Raw genomic sequence first — 13,053 nt, 5'->3', positions numbered from 1 at the left:
TGCTTCTGAAATTAAGCTTTCTCCAGGGTGGAAATGAACATCTGCAGCACGGTATGAACCTTTTGGCCAACAGAGATAGTTCAGGCTTTCCATCAAATGTAATGCAAAATGAATTGAATCACCCACAGTGGACTTTGGTCATTTGTTGTGGGTATTAACAGGTTGTTCTCTTTGGTATTTTCAAGAGCTGCAAGTGGTAAAGGACTTAATTTTATCTTTTCAAAATACAGAGCAGCTAAAAAGCCCTGGGCAGTGTGGTGCAATTGCTGACTCTTTTAAAACAGGCAGAATAAGTAAAATCACCACTGTTCCAATAATAATCTCTGGTGATATCTTTGTGTAGGTTGTAATTTGTTGGGTGGATCGCAGTTTGCAGCGATACAAAGAGAAATGATTAGCAGGTACTTAAATAAACTCAAGAACTACTTAAAAACAGGAGGGTTTTTTTCCTTACATGAATTAATTTACATGCCCATTGTCTTTACTGCTTGAAAATTCCTGGCACTCAAGTTCCCATATGGATTATAGTCTACCCCACCTAAGAAACTGAAAAGGGGTACGTGCGATAGCTTGTATTTGAGAAGTATGGTTTTTGCATAATCTAGAAATGCAGCTGCAGCATGAATTAGCAGGGCTAAAAACACTGTGATCACTAAATTACAGATACAATGAATCATGATTGCTAAACAAAGGGGGTGCGTTCATTATCAAACCGTGCCAATGCTGCACTGAGCATAAAGCAGCTAAAGGAGCTGCTGTTTCCGACAGGCTGTGATTGCTGCCATGGCACAGATGGTGCTTCCACCAAGAAACAATGCTAATTATTATTTATCTTACCTTCCCACACTTGAGTTGTTGGAGTGTCTGGTAAATTTTAACTGACATAAAAGATACCAACAGCAATAGTTTTGAATTAATGAATGGCTCTCAACCCTCACCACCATAGCTACCATGGTGATTTTTATGATCATTACACTTTAAGTTTGGACATATTGTCTTGATACATTTTATGCAGAACTGAGAAGAAAAAATAACTCGCACAGAAACAAAGTCATCCTCATTTTTTGTTACATGAACCTACTGGACATTTATGCCTGCTCTTCCATATTTCATAATTTTATTAGCATAATTTAAACTGCTGATTATAGCTGTCTGTCATGTGACTAAAAATATGATTTCCAGCACAAAACCATTGCTACATTTCATCAGTCCGTTCAGATAAGGACCTGGCATATTGTTAGTTGTACTGTGTATTTGCAATCAACACAGAAAAAACAGCAGAATTTCAAGTGGTCTGTGCACCCTGCAGAGGTAGCACGATACTGCAGCCAAAATAGAAAAAAAATCTCTTTCACAGAAACGTTTCCTTTTTTTCTAAGTTCTTCAACATTGTCCATAAGGGCAACTAACCAAATAAACGTTTTCTTAATTTTTTTTTGGAAGAGAGAGCAATTGTTAGGTCTGAGAAGTAATATATTAATTAGGGTACACATTCTGTGGATGTTCTAATGAACCATTTTTGTTTCATCCATAAATTTAACCTTTTATTTTGATTTAGACTTGAGCTAGATGCTAATGAGCATGCTAGTCAATTTTACCTCCTCAGAGTAGGAACAGGCTCATTGTTCTGACAGGTACTGCTTGGCCATGAGACCCTTGCTCAGTCTGCAAGGGACTGGTATTTATTGTCAAAGCATGTAGAGCACCACAGTAAAACAGTTTTGGTATTTGCTTATCTCACCAGCTAATAGTAATCTTTTTACTGTTATCCATCTGTAACTAGGAAAAATAGTTTATTATTAGTCTTCACTTGATAGTTGAATGTCACTCTAAGTATGTATCTGTAGCTGAATTCTCTTAGATAACAATGGGGAAACTGTATTCATGTCCATGTCTTTCCCTAGGATTTGCTTCCCAGGGAAAGCTGGGGGAACCTGTTTGTAACCTGCAATACTAAACACAGATTGCTCAAAACTCTGAAACCTGGTAGTAAGCATAATTTCAGAAGACTTGGCAGGGAAACTGAGTTCAGGTCAGTTCCGAAATAGAGGGGAAGAGGGGAATGAAAGTGAATAAGGGAATAAGGAAGGAGACTACACAGCTGAGGATTTCAAGGGAACAGATTTAAAAGTATGAATCCTGAGCACTGCCAGCTTGTTGTTTGAGAGACAGAAAAACAAAAAATGGGGTGAAATGTCACTTTCTACTAGTATAGCCAGAGCTGCACCTCCATAGACAGCAGTACTACTACTGAAATGGTATGTCCTCCTTAATTCGGATGAAAGGATACTTGATAGAGCTTTTTGTTGAAATTGATTCTACCATACAACTGATGAAAACTAATGAAGAGCATTTTTTGTGTTCTTTCTGCCAGCAAAGTATGAAGTTTTCAATCCTTCTCTGTTTCTCTCTGCTATAATGTCAATACAATACAGACTCTCTATAAGCTTAAAACATGCAGGTACTCAGGTAATGTAGAATCTGAGTCTACAAAATGTTTTCTTCAGAATTCAGGAATGGGTTTACTTGGCAATATTTAGACATACATTTTCCCTAAATTGGAAACGTGTCAAACCACAGGTAATGTGACATTTGTGTTTCTCAAGTGTTTTTTGTCTAGGTACAATCGATGCAATATATCCCATCTGTTAGGAATGAGCTACTGCCTTTCTGTATAATAAAGTAGGGAGTTCTAATTGGATGTTGAACAAACATACTAATTGCTAATATTCAACCAAGCTATATTTCAGTTCTACTGATAAGATTGCTAATGCCACTATAATCATTTACAGTATTATAAATGTTTTGTAAGTTGGTGGACAAATAGATTATTATGTAAAATAGATAAAACTAATTAGGCTTGTCAGTTCACTCAAGCCTATTAAATAGAGCAATTTAACACATTTTGTTAAATACCTCTCAGCTTACATTTAATGATGCCCCTTCCCTTATTTTTTCAAGTGTAAAAACTGGATCTAATTGCTCTCTGAAGCAGACCTAAATGTTGATGTATTTACTACAGTTCTGCAAGTGTAACATTGTTTACTGATTTGATTAGCTATTTGTAAATCCTGTGAAGCGTCAAAGACTTTAGAAATACTGGAATGGCTTCATAAGTTACAGAAAAGTCTGCTTGTTAATTTTGTATGCAGAGGAGATGACACAGGTTTGCACAAAAGCTCCATTGAAATTATTTTATTTCAGAGGCTAAAGACCCCAAAGCAGACACGTTATTCCTGCTTCCTGCCAGCAGTCATGTGCCTGAGGATGATGTCTTGTATTACTGTAATAATCACTCCTATTAGCAGACTAATTCAGCAGATACTGAATTCTTACCCTAGCAGTCACTGAATTCATGTGAATTAAAAGAAAAAGTGCATTTCTAGATGAAGAATATATTCTTCTCTATGTATTTCTGTTCTCATGTTCCATGTAACCCATGTTAAAGGGTTTTCTCTGCTATTTTTTCATTTCTCCCATTGCATTACTTAAACGAAACTTCAGACATCATAGGTGAATGTCACAAAATGGAAAGCAAGTAGCTGAAATTCTATAGAACATAATGCTTCAGAAAGAGACATACAAGAGAAAATGAGAAATTACTTACCCTTTTTCCAGGTGGACCAGGTGGGCCAGCTTCACCTGAAGGGCCTGGTGGACCCTGCAGTGGAAGAGGATGGGGTCAGCGGTAACAAATAAAGTAATTATCTCTACTAAATGCAACAACAATGTTACATGTTGACCCCTTTCAATGGGCAGAAAGTAAGTACCATAAATATACAGACAGAAGTATATCTGCTTATTCAACAAATCTTTTGTTAGGGTGGTTTTAACAATTTTTGTTACTGTACAAAGTTCAGTTGTTCCTTTTTTCTCTTCCTGTTTTCAACAAAACATCTCAGACCAGAAAATGGCTGCACAGAAGTACCACACAGCCATAGAGTCAGCCCACTGCCTAACTCCAGTAGCAAGTTTCTTGCTTTCTCAGGTGCTGAAGTCATTGTTTTTGCTGAAATTGTTCACCAGCATCTGTGAGTTAGCTGCCACATGGGTGGCTTTCTCTTGAAAAGTCTTCTGTGCACTGATAGCCATTTGGCTAGTCCATCTTGGTAAGCTGTGATACTCTAAAATATTTCAGGGCTGCTGAAGAGTTTGGTAAGCTTTTCTTCAGGAACACAATACTCTAAAAGTACTTACTGTTAAGTAAGATATACAGATAGTAATTCGTGAAGTTTGCAGGTAAAGCCCAGTTTATAACTTACTTCCAACCATTTGTTCAATGTTCTAGCATTTTTTATTTTCAACCAGTACTGTATAGGATAGTTCCCTCATAATAAAAACTTTCAGAGCTAGAAATAGCCTTTCCAAAATGGAAACTCTATATTTTTGCAATTAAAAAAATAAATAAAGATGAATGATGCTTTAATATGTGAATCCACAGAAATATAAGAAATTTGGTGCTTAATGTGAGTATTGCTCAGATACTTGTTAACTTTCTTAAAACAGAAACATCAAGATCTTGCTTGATTTCATCAGGTCAGCTAATGAAGATTATTTGGCTGCATTCCTTTCTTGTGCTTAGAACTGCCCTGAGTGCTTTTAGTGCTCCTCAGCAGCCAAAAAATCCTTAACACTTCATTTGTTTCTACTGCTAAAAGAAATTGAGCTCTTACTTCTGATTGTTACTATAATACGGGCAGTTCTATCTCTGCAAGGAAATAGATATTTTTCAGTATAATAGGAAAAGCATCCGCTTAGAGAATATTTTTAAGAATTTGAATGTATGGAAACTGCTGATTCAGCAAAAGATACTTTCTTAGCATATGAGAAAACACAGAGCTGAAATAATATGACAGAAACAACTCACAGGTTGACCAGGATCACCGTCTTCACCCTTCTCTCCACCAACACCATCTTGACCCTACAGAATTCACAGGAAAATTAATCTAAATTAAACAGCTTAGTTTTCCATGTGAATATATGAGCACTATTTTTCTACAGAGCATATTCCTAATGACATTAGTTTTCAAAACTTTTTTTAAAAGATTTCTAAAACTTTTTTAAGCCTTAAGATGTATATGGACAGAAAGGCAACAAATCTTACAGGCAAGACCTCATCCCCAGACAAGGAAGAGGCAGGGTTAACTAGAATTCAGTAAAAACCAAGACTTAAGACCTAAAACTGTTTTTTAAGTATGCTTACAGCTGGACCAGGTTCTCCAGGGGGACCAGGATCTCCAGGAAAACCAACTGGGCCCTAAAAAAAAAATCAGGAAAAAAATGAGTGTGTCATCCATTGATAAGCAGTTAGCAGTCATCACAAATATTTTATGAAGCATATAATGAATTTAGTTCAAATTAAGGAAATTATATACAGATCTATATGAAGCACTACTTCAGCAATGCTTCACAGTGCTTGGTCTTAAAATTATTAAGCTCACTTACTGGGTTACCCTTAGGCCCATCATCACCTGGAGGTCCTTTAGCACCTGGTGGTCCAGCTGCTCCAGGTGGACCAGCCTCACCTTTTTCTCCCCTTTCACCTTTTGGACCCTGGAGAAAACATGTGAACACAAAAACGTCATCTGGAAATTGAACGGCTGAAAATACTGTTACAATGCCAAAACTGTTTTTCAGACCTGGGCAATGTTACTCCTCAATAAATGCTGGCATGTGAAGGGGAAATTAGGGCCTCAGCCTGGAAAAGCTGTGTATCTCACATCAAGTGCCAACACCTGCACCCAGTTTACATCAACAAACTGTCTTCAGAGAGAGAAACATGCATGTCAAAGTTAATACTTTTGGACATAAAAATAGGTACTCTTTTAAGAAGTCTTCAGCTTTGTCCTCTAGCTGTTAGTAAAATACGTGGCTATAATTACACAGAAACAAATTGCATTTTAAAGGTATACGTTCTTCACTGAAAATGTAGAGAGGACATACACAAGTAGGCAAGTAACCTGATTAAATGCTTTCTAAAGTAAGCACTACCAGTTACATTCGTTCACTGCGATAAGGGTTAATAATAAGACAAAACCAAAATACTCACAGATGTTCCCGATTCTCCAGGAGGTCCAGGGTTACCAGCTTCTCCAGGTTCACCCTGTAAATGTGTGAGGATAAGTTGATGAGTAATTAGGGAGAATATTTCTATTCATCTACTTCTGTTATTACATATAAATTATTCTCATGTTTATTCATGTGAACATCTCACAAGAACTGTATTTTATTGGGTCTGCATAAAAGGGGTTGAGTTACATATGGTTTTGCAGAACTAGAATCTGAAATTTTGGGGATAATATATCAAACTAAGCTTTCATGAGCCAGGGAGACTAACCTTCCCTTTGGGCTTTGGAAGATCTTCCCCTTTATTATCCCATATATTGCAAATTTCCTCTTTGTCATCTTTGTTTCTAGTCACAGAAAAGCCAAATAAGTATATTGACTGTGTATATTTTTTTCTCTAGAAGATACATTTTGCCTGGAAGCAAGTTTCCACAAATAAGAGAATACTAATTGGAAATGAATGTCAATGGAATGAAGATATTGCCACAGCTGCTGTTAGAATAAAAAAAAATATGTGAAGAAAAACATAAAGATAAAATAATAGCATAACAGTTAGCAAAAATTTCACACAGGCCACAAAGGTGTACGCTATGTATTTACTGGTGATGGAAATGGGTTAGTAAATGAATGGCTTTGAGGACGACACCATATGAAGAAAATCTGTGCAAGTCAAAAATTATACACTATAAAGTGAACACTTAATTCAGTCTCTTTGAGCTAATAAGCAGGTATTCACTCAAAGAATGTCTTTGCAATTGTTGATTTTAAAGTTTAGCTATGACTGATTATTTTCTAGCTCAGTGGTCTGATAAATAAACCTTTACAGAAAAATACTCTGTTAGTAGAATATTTAGCTACTGGCATTACAGACACATGAGTTTGTGAAAGGATAACAGAATCTGCTTTGTGGTTGTCATGGAGTGCTGAGATAAGTAGCATGTGTTTTTATTCCAAAGGATTTCTCAATGTAACTGCTAATGGGGGGATTTTTTTCCCCACATACATATATATTATTTTTTCAAACCAAATGAACCTTGCCAATAATTATGCCTATAAACAAGATCACTTCAGTGCTGAAAATGTATGTCACCCCATCCCCTCCACTGAACTCAAACGCAGATTTGGAATAAATTTGTTTATCATTCATATCCTGTATGACCTGAATACCTGTCTTCATTCTAAGACCATTCAATTAATACAATATAAATGCCTGCCATTTCCATGCAGACACTATAAAAGTACAAATCATAAAATATAAATTTTAACCAAATCTTATGGTGTGAATACTGAACATTTTTTCATAGAAGCTAATTGCAGCATGATGACCTCACCTGGACCAGAATTTGGCCCAATGTCAATATTATGTTAGATGAATAGAAGAAGATCAGAATACCCAACTGAATTCCAGAATAGGATAATTAACAGATAACCACAGTTTTAGGAAGAATATTAAAATGTCCTGTAGAAAGGGCACTTTTAAAGGGTGAATTTGCTTTAGAAACTGTGGTATGTTTTACTAGACACTTAGATTTAGAATAGTCTTAAAAATTAATGATCCTTTTTAGTACTTAATTTGCTTCTGTGATACAGCATTCATTATTTAAAAGAAAAATCTAATGGATACTTCAGGTCAGTAAGCATTAAATATGTTTTCTAGGAAAACTCATGATCTTAATTTCCTTATCCTCTGCATGGGGTTTACTGAATCTGCAGCATCATTAGTATTGTTTTTTTTTTTTTGTCCAAGCCTACTATCAATCAACTTAGATTTATGTAGGAACAGAGAATGAGGTCTGGAATTAGCGAACAAATTGATGTTATTGAAGTTAGTAGACGTATCTAACAGAGTGTACAATACAGACCCCTTCAACAGGTGTCCCCATTGCAGTACTAACTACATTAGCTGCACCAAGTCTTGCCTGACAAGCACTTATGCCAGTGTTAATCCCCTTCATAACATCTCAGAGAGTAAGTTCTTTTTCTGCCTTTCTGCCAAATGATGTTGTAATTTATGATTATTCACATCTGATTTGTAATACACTGCTTACCCTTCCTGTGACAAATACATCGTCACTTTATGGTATCATGTGACAAGAGAAAAAATGGGCTTTCTCTGACACAATGGCCTATACTTGGGGACAGCAGGGGAGCACTGTGCTCCTGGGATCTCAGGGCTCTGTGCTGGAGCAGACATGGTGAAACTGGCAGGTGCAGGCAGCCTATATGAGCCCTGTGCATAGTGACTCCCCAATAAGCAGCAGTGTGGAAGACAGCAAAATGGAAAGGGCTAGAAAATGTCAAGATGTTCCCCTTAAAGGGCATCTGTGAAAGATGAGACCAGTTGAAGTTTCACTTCACATTTATACTTCTAAATCATTGCTCCTTTAAAAAATGTGACTTTCCTGTATGCAGTCCTTGCTTTTTCTGACACTGATTTTTATATTCCAAATATTAGGTACTACGTTTTAGACAGCTGTTAAGGGAGTTAAACAATGTTTTGATACAGAAGATTGTAGCTGATATATATTTACAGAGTGTATATTTATAGCTACTGAAAATTGTGCAACCTGTAAGTTATTGTTTGCCCTTGTCTTTCTTTGCTTTTTTGGTAAGAGTAATATTGATTCAGGATCTGACGCACCTTCTCCATGGGAAATAGATCATATTCTTTTGGTTAATAGATTATATGATCTAATAATAGATCTATTCCACCTCTGGAATTTTTTCCTCTTTTGTTACCAGGTTAGCATGGTCTTTCTTAGGCAAAGACTCCAACAGAATTTCAAGAAGCAAAGAGAGACATTATAGACTATGAATCATGTCATTTCACAGACATGTTTAATTCTGAAAACCTCCTTGGATTAAGGAAGCAGAATGATTTCTATCAGGCTAAGGACAGTAGTTTAAAAGTCTTGGTTTTCTTACTATTATTTTCTTATTATGACCAGTTCCTGAGAACTGTCCATATAAAGCACAGAGACAGAGAGCTAGTTGATGGAAGGCTGCCACCTTTCAGCTATATTCTGGGACATGGTTATTTCTTTTGTAAGAATGAGGGGCAACTTTGCATCTGACTGGGTTGTGAAAAGGATTCAGTTGCTCCTTTTTACCATGCTCACAAAAGAGACAAAGAGAAAAATTGTTCCACATAGATATGCATCTGTGACTGTGTTATATGTAGTATGGACTAACTGAGAAATTCTAAAGCTGTGCTATATTTTTTTGGGAGGGCTTATGTTTACAAACATGTTGGAGAGATGGAGAAAGATGAGAAGAAATCACAGTCAGTGAGTCACGTAAAGTTATTAGAAGTTATTTTTAGAACAGACATTCAGATAGCATAAACTGTCATAAGCATACCTTGATTAAGTACCTTAGTAGCTGCCTGCACACAGGTGTGTGGAAAAAAATGACATGCACACAACAAGATGTCTGTGTAATTTTATCGGACGTATTTTTTAAACTTAGCCCCAGAATACTCAATCAATTTTGTCCTCTCACTTCAATCTGCAGTATAAATCAATGACTCAATGAACAGGTAAACTATTGATTTCACTTGTCTACTGTGTTGGACTCCTTATTAGTGTACTATTTTAAAAATTATTTTAGAATTATATAATGGGAATGAGCATAAACCCAGATGACTGTAATGGTTTTCTAACATCAAACTTTTTCGTACACTAAACCAGATCTAAACTCCGAGAGGCTACCTAACCTACCAATGCTTAGGTTCTGCAGACATTCATTTTGCATCACTTTGACTCTGCCAGTTTAACACATACTGTGGAAGGGAGGAAGAGTGGAAGAAGGGCACAGTACTCAGTGCAGTTATCACAGACTACCCTAAAATAGAAAAGCAAATTTATTTTATTAGTCTTTGTGGAAGAAAAGTGTGAGTTTAATGTGACTTGTTCTGTTTCCTCTCTGTGGTTTAAATTCTTAGATGTTATTAAACATCTAAGGCCCAGTTTTGAGAAGTCATGAGAAACTTACTGGGTATTTAGAATATCTGCATGTTAGGCCTTTTATATCAAATGAGAGATAAGCATGTGTTGATGCATTTTGGTTTTCTGCTTTTTCTTAATTATAAACACAAGAAAGAGAAATATCTCTAGGTAGAAGCTGGATTTAAGTGTTTCTAGTTGAGTGTCTCAGGATGTCTAGACCAGGCATTAATAATGCAAGGCTACATGCACATTTGTAGTGCAGGTGTCTTTGAACATTTAGGCCTTTGTGTGTACAGCAGAGGAAACAACAAGCTAGTTAAAAATACTGGCACTAATTGTGACAAAAAATGTTTATAAATTGCCAGAAGGGGGCTTTGAAACCCCCACATTAATGACAGAATATCTCCTAGTCTAACCATTCAAATATGAAAGTATGCAAATCTATTTCACTCCCCAACAGTGACAGGGAAGATGCCAGAATGTTCTTCCACTACAATCCGCACTGCACTGCATTACCTGTAGCATGGTATGTCTTTCCTGAAAGGGATGCAGAGGCCAAAGCATGCTGACATAACAGTGAAAAGAAAAACAGTGGGAAAAAATATATGGGAAGGAAAAAAGAAAATGCATGTTTTGTTTAAAAGCATGAACTGTCTTCCCATTGCAGAAACTCCTCCTGACAAAACAACTCATTATGATTTCTAAACTTGCAGAACTCATTTAATGGAACTGAAATTAAAAAAGAAGGCATGCTAACTAGGAAAAAAAAACGGCATGTTCTAAAACTTGAAGAGGAGGAAAATAATTAGAAGAAATAAAAACTTCCAAAATAATATACTTGGGGGTTCCTCTCTATGAATGCAGAGAATGTGGGAAGTAAGCAACAGGAAATAAAAATGACAACCAGTGATAAACAGTCTGATTTTCATGTTCTTGAATTAAATTTGGTGGGCTGATTGTCACAAATCGGGATTCTAAATCACTTAGAGGAGTCACAGGGAGAAAAAAAGGAATAAGGAGTTCACTGTAAGTCAATGTTTTTACAAAAATGAATGCAATATAATTTCATCATGGAACAGGATTAAGGAGGTGACTGAAATCAATGACAAAATTCCTATTGACTTCAATGGGCCACAATGTTAGCAAAGGAGGTGCTGGGTGTTTGTTTTGTGGTTTGTTGTTGTTTGGTTTGGGGTTTTTTTGTTTGTTTTGTTTTAGCAGTGAATATAATGGGTGCTACCCTGGATGTAGTATTCTCATAATCAAGATTTTACTCAGTATCCTAGTAGTTGCAGGAAGAATTTTTCTTCTCACTGTGTCTTTTTTTTTCTTTTTCTGTATTCCACTGACATACAGACTTTCTTTTTCCAATTACTTTTTTTGCCATCTCTACCACCTCTTACACCCAGACACATTTTTGGCACTCTTCCCAGAGAGAAAAACAAATCCTGCAGCTCTTCATGATGCCAAGCCCTCTCTTAAGATGGGCTGGAGGAACAATGTCACAAACTTTGGAGATTAGAGGGAATATCCTTGTTAATAATGAAATCAAGCAGGAGGGCATCATGGGTTTCTTTTATGTTTTATGCAATTTTGGGTAAAAAAGAGCGAAGACATGAGAATGCCACTGCTGCCAAGGGGTGAGTTGATGCACAGAGCCACATCCTGAGACACAGGGAATGCAATGAAACACCATCAGCTCAAGACATGACAGTGCTACCATGAAAAATCTACAGTATAAAGGTAATACTTTAATCTGCTTGGGCTAAGTACCCTTTGATCTCAAAAGACAAAGTAGGATATTTTTCCATCAAGCCATATACTGTATAACATTATTCTATTACTCTCTTCACCACATCCCAGAGCACTGGTAATTTATTTGAAACATCTGAAGATTCTATTAAAAGAATAGTTTGATCATACTGATAAGAAGTTGGTGATTCCGTTGGACATGGCCCTAATATAAGTGAAGGATTATTTAAAGAAAAGACATTTTAGTGAAAAAAACAACCAAATTTTTATGGTAGATGTCAACGATATTGAAGAGCATCATAAGAAAGATCTTCTGTTATCACAGGAGAACAAGAAGCTTGTGAGATAATGTAGGGTGATCTGCAGATTTTTACAATTTTTTAATAATTACTATTAGTCATACAAATAATCCTGGGAAAATGGCAACTTTGTTATCTTGTGAAAAGAAAGAATACCTATAAGGTCTGTGAAGCAGAGTGACGTTCTTTTGGACTGTGGCCAAGAAGAGGATCATGACAAATATAAGTGATTTTGACTGACCTAGTACTTGAGTCATTATTTGTAAATTCATAGATCTGATGGATTTTTACCTAAAGGTACAATACTGGTACATTGTCTCAAAGAGACTACGTGGACAAAGGAAAGGGAATGGAAGTTAAAACTTCTGAAGTGCTGAAGTTCAGTAATGGTGTATGAGGAAGATGAGGGAAGAGGTACCTGTGCTTTTAATTATCTGATGGGACAGGAAGAAAAGGGGAAAACTTGTTTCATATTCTGAAAAGTTATCAATATGGTGAGCTTTCTGAAAAACTACCAGTCCTAACATTCCTGGGGATGTCTTTTCTAGGATTCATTGGCATCAGTGTTTCATTGAATATATATGATATTCTGTGGCAAATATTTAAATACTCAAGGAGCAATCTACTTAGTTTCTCAGTAATTTATTTATACAGTTGCCTGCAATGTATTTCTATTCTGTTTCCTTCACCTTATGCTCCTTTCAAAATCTTCTTTCCAAATTCAAAGTTAAAGAAAAGATTCATATTAAATCGGTAACTTCACAGCAAAATGCTTTTATGCTTACATGCAAGATATGGCTGAGGTCATCTAACTTAGTAAAATGAACGAAAATAGGAATTTCAAGAGACTCTCTTTTGAATTTTGTGTTTGCTCAACATTTAATAGTAGTTTACACTGCTGATTCAAATGAATCACATGCAAGAATCCATTATGTCTATTGCATACAATATCTTTCCTTTAAGTAAACTTAATTTAGTCCTTCAACTGA

The 13,053-nt window shown here is 36.1% G+C and overlaps 1 protein-coding gene across 6 annotated transcripts in view; it reads right to left on the bottom strand.

Moving 5' to 3' along the window:
• The window catches only part of COL11A1 (collagen type XI alpha 1 chain), a 147,796-nt gene that overhangs the window by 17,395 nt on the left and 117,348 nt on the right, over nucleotides 1-13,053 (bottom strand). For all 6 annotated transcript variants that reach the window (XM_065072486.1, XM_065072483.1, XM_065072482.1 and 3 more), the window contains 5 exons: nucleotides 6,050-6,103; nucleotides 5,446-5,553; nucleotides 5,204-5,257; nucleotides 4,868-4,921; nucleotides 3,608-3,661 (listed from right to left, as the gene is read on the bottom strand). In XM_065072486.1, the coding sequence (XP_064928558.1) occupies nucleotides 3,608-3,661; nucleotides 4,868-4,921; nucleotides 5,204-5,257; nucleotides 5,446-5,553; nucleotides 6,050-6,103 (324 nt within the window). The remainder of the gene's footprint in view (nucleotides 1-3,607; nucleotides 3,662-4,867; nucleotides 4,922-5,203; nucleotides 5,258-5,445; nucleotides 5,554-6,049; nucleotides 6,104-13,053) is intronic.

The sequence above is a fragment of the Columba livia genome, chromosome 8, assembly GCF_036013475.1.
Source record: "Columba livia isolate bColLiv1 breed racing homer chromosome 8, bColLiv1.pat.W.v2, whole genome shotgun sequence".
Taxonomy (NCBI): domain Eukaryota; kingdom Metazoa; phylum Chordata; class Aves; order Columbiformes; family Columbidae; genus Columba; species Columba livia.
This window is presented reverse-complemented; position numbering and strand designations above follow the sequence as displayed.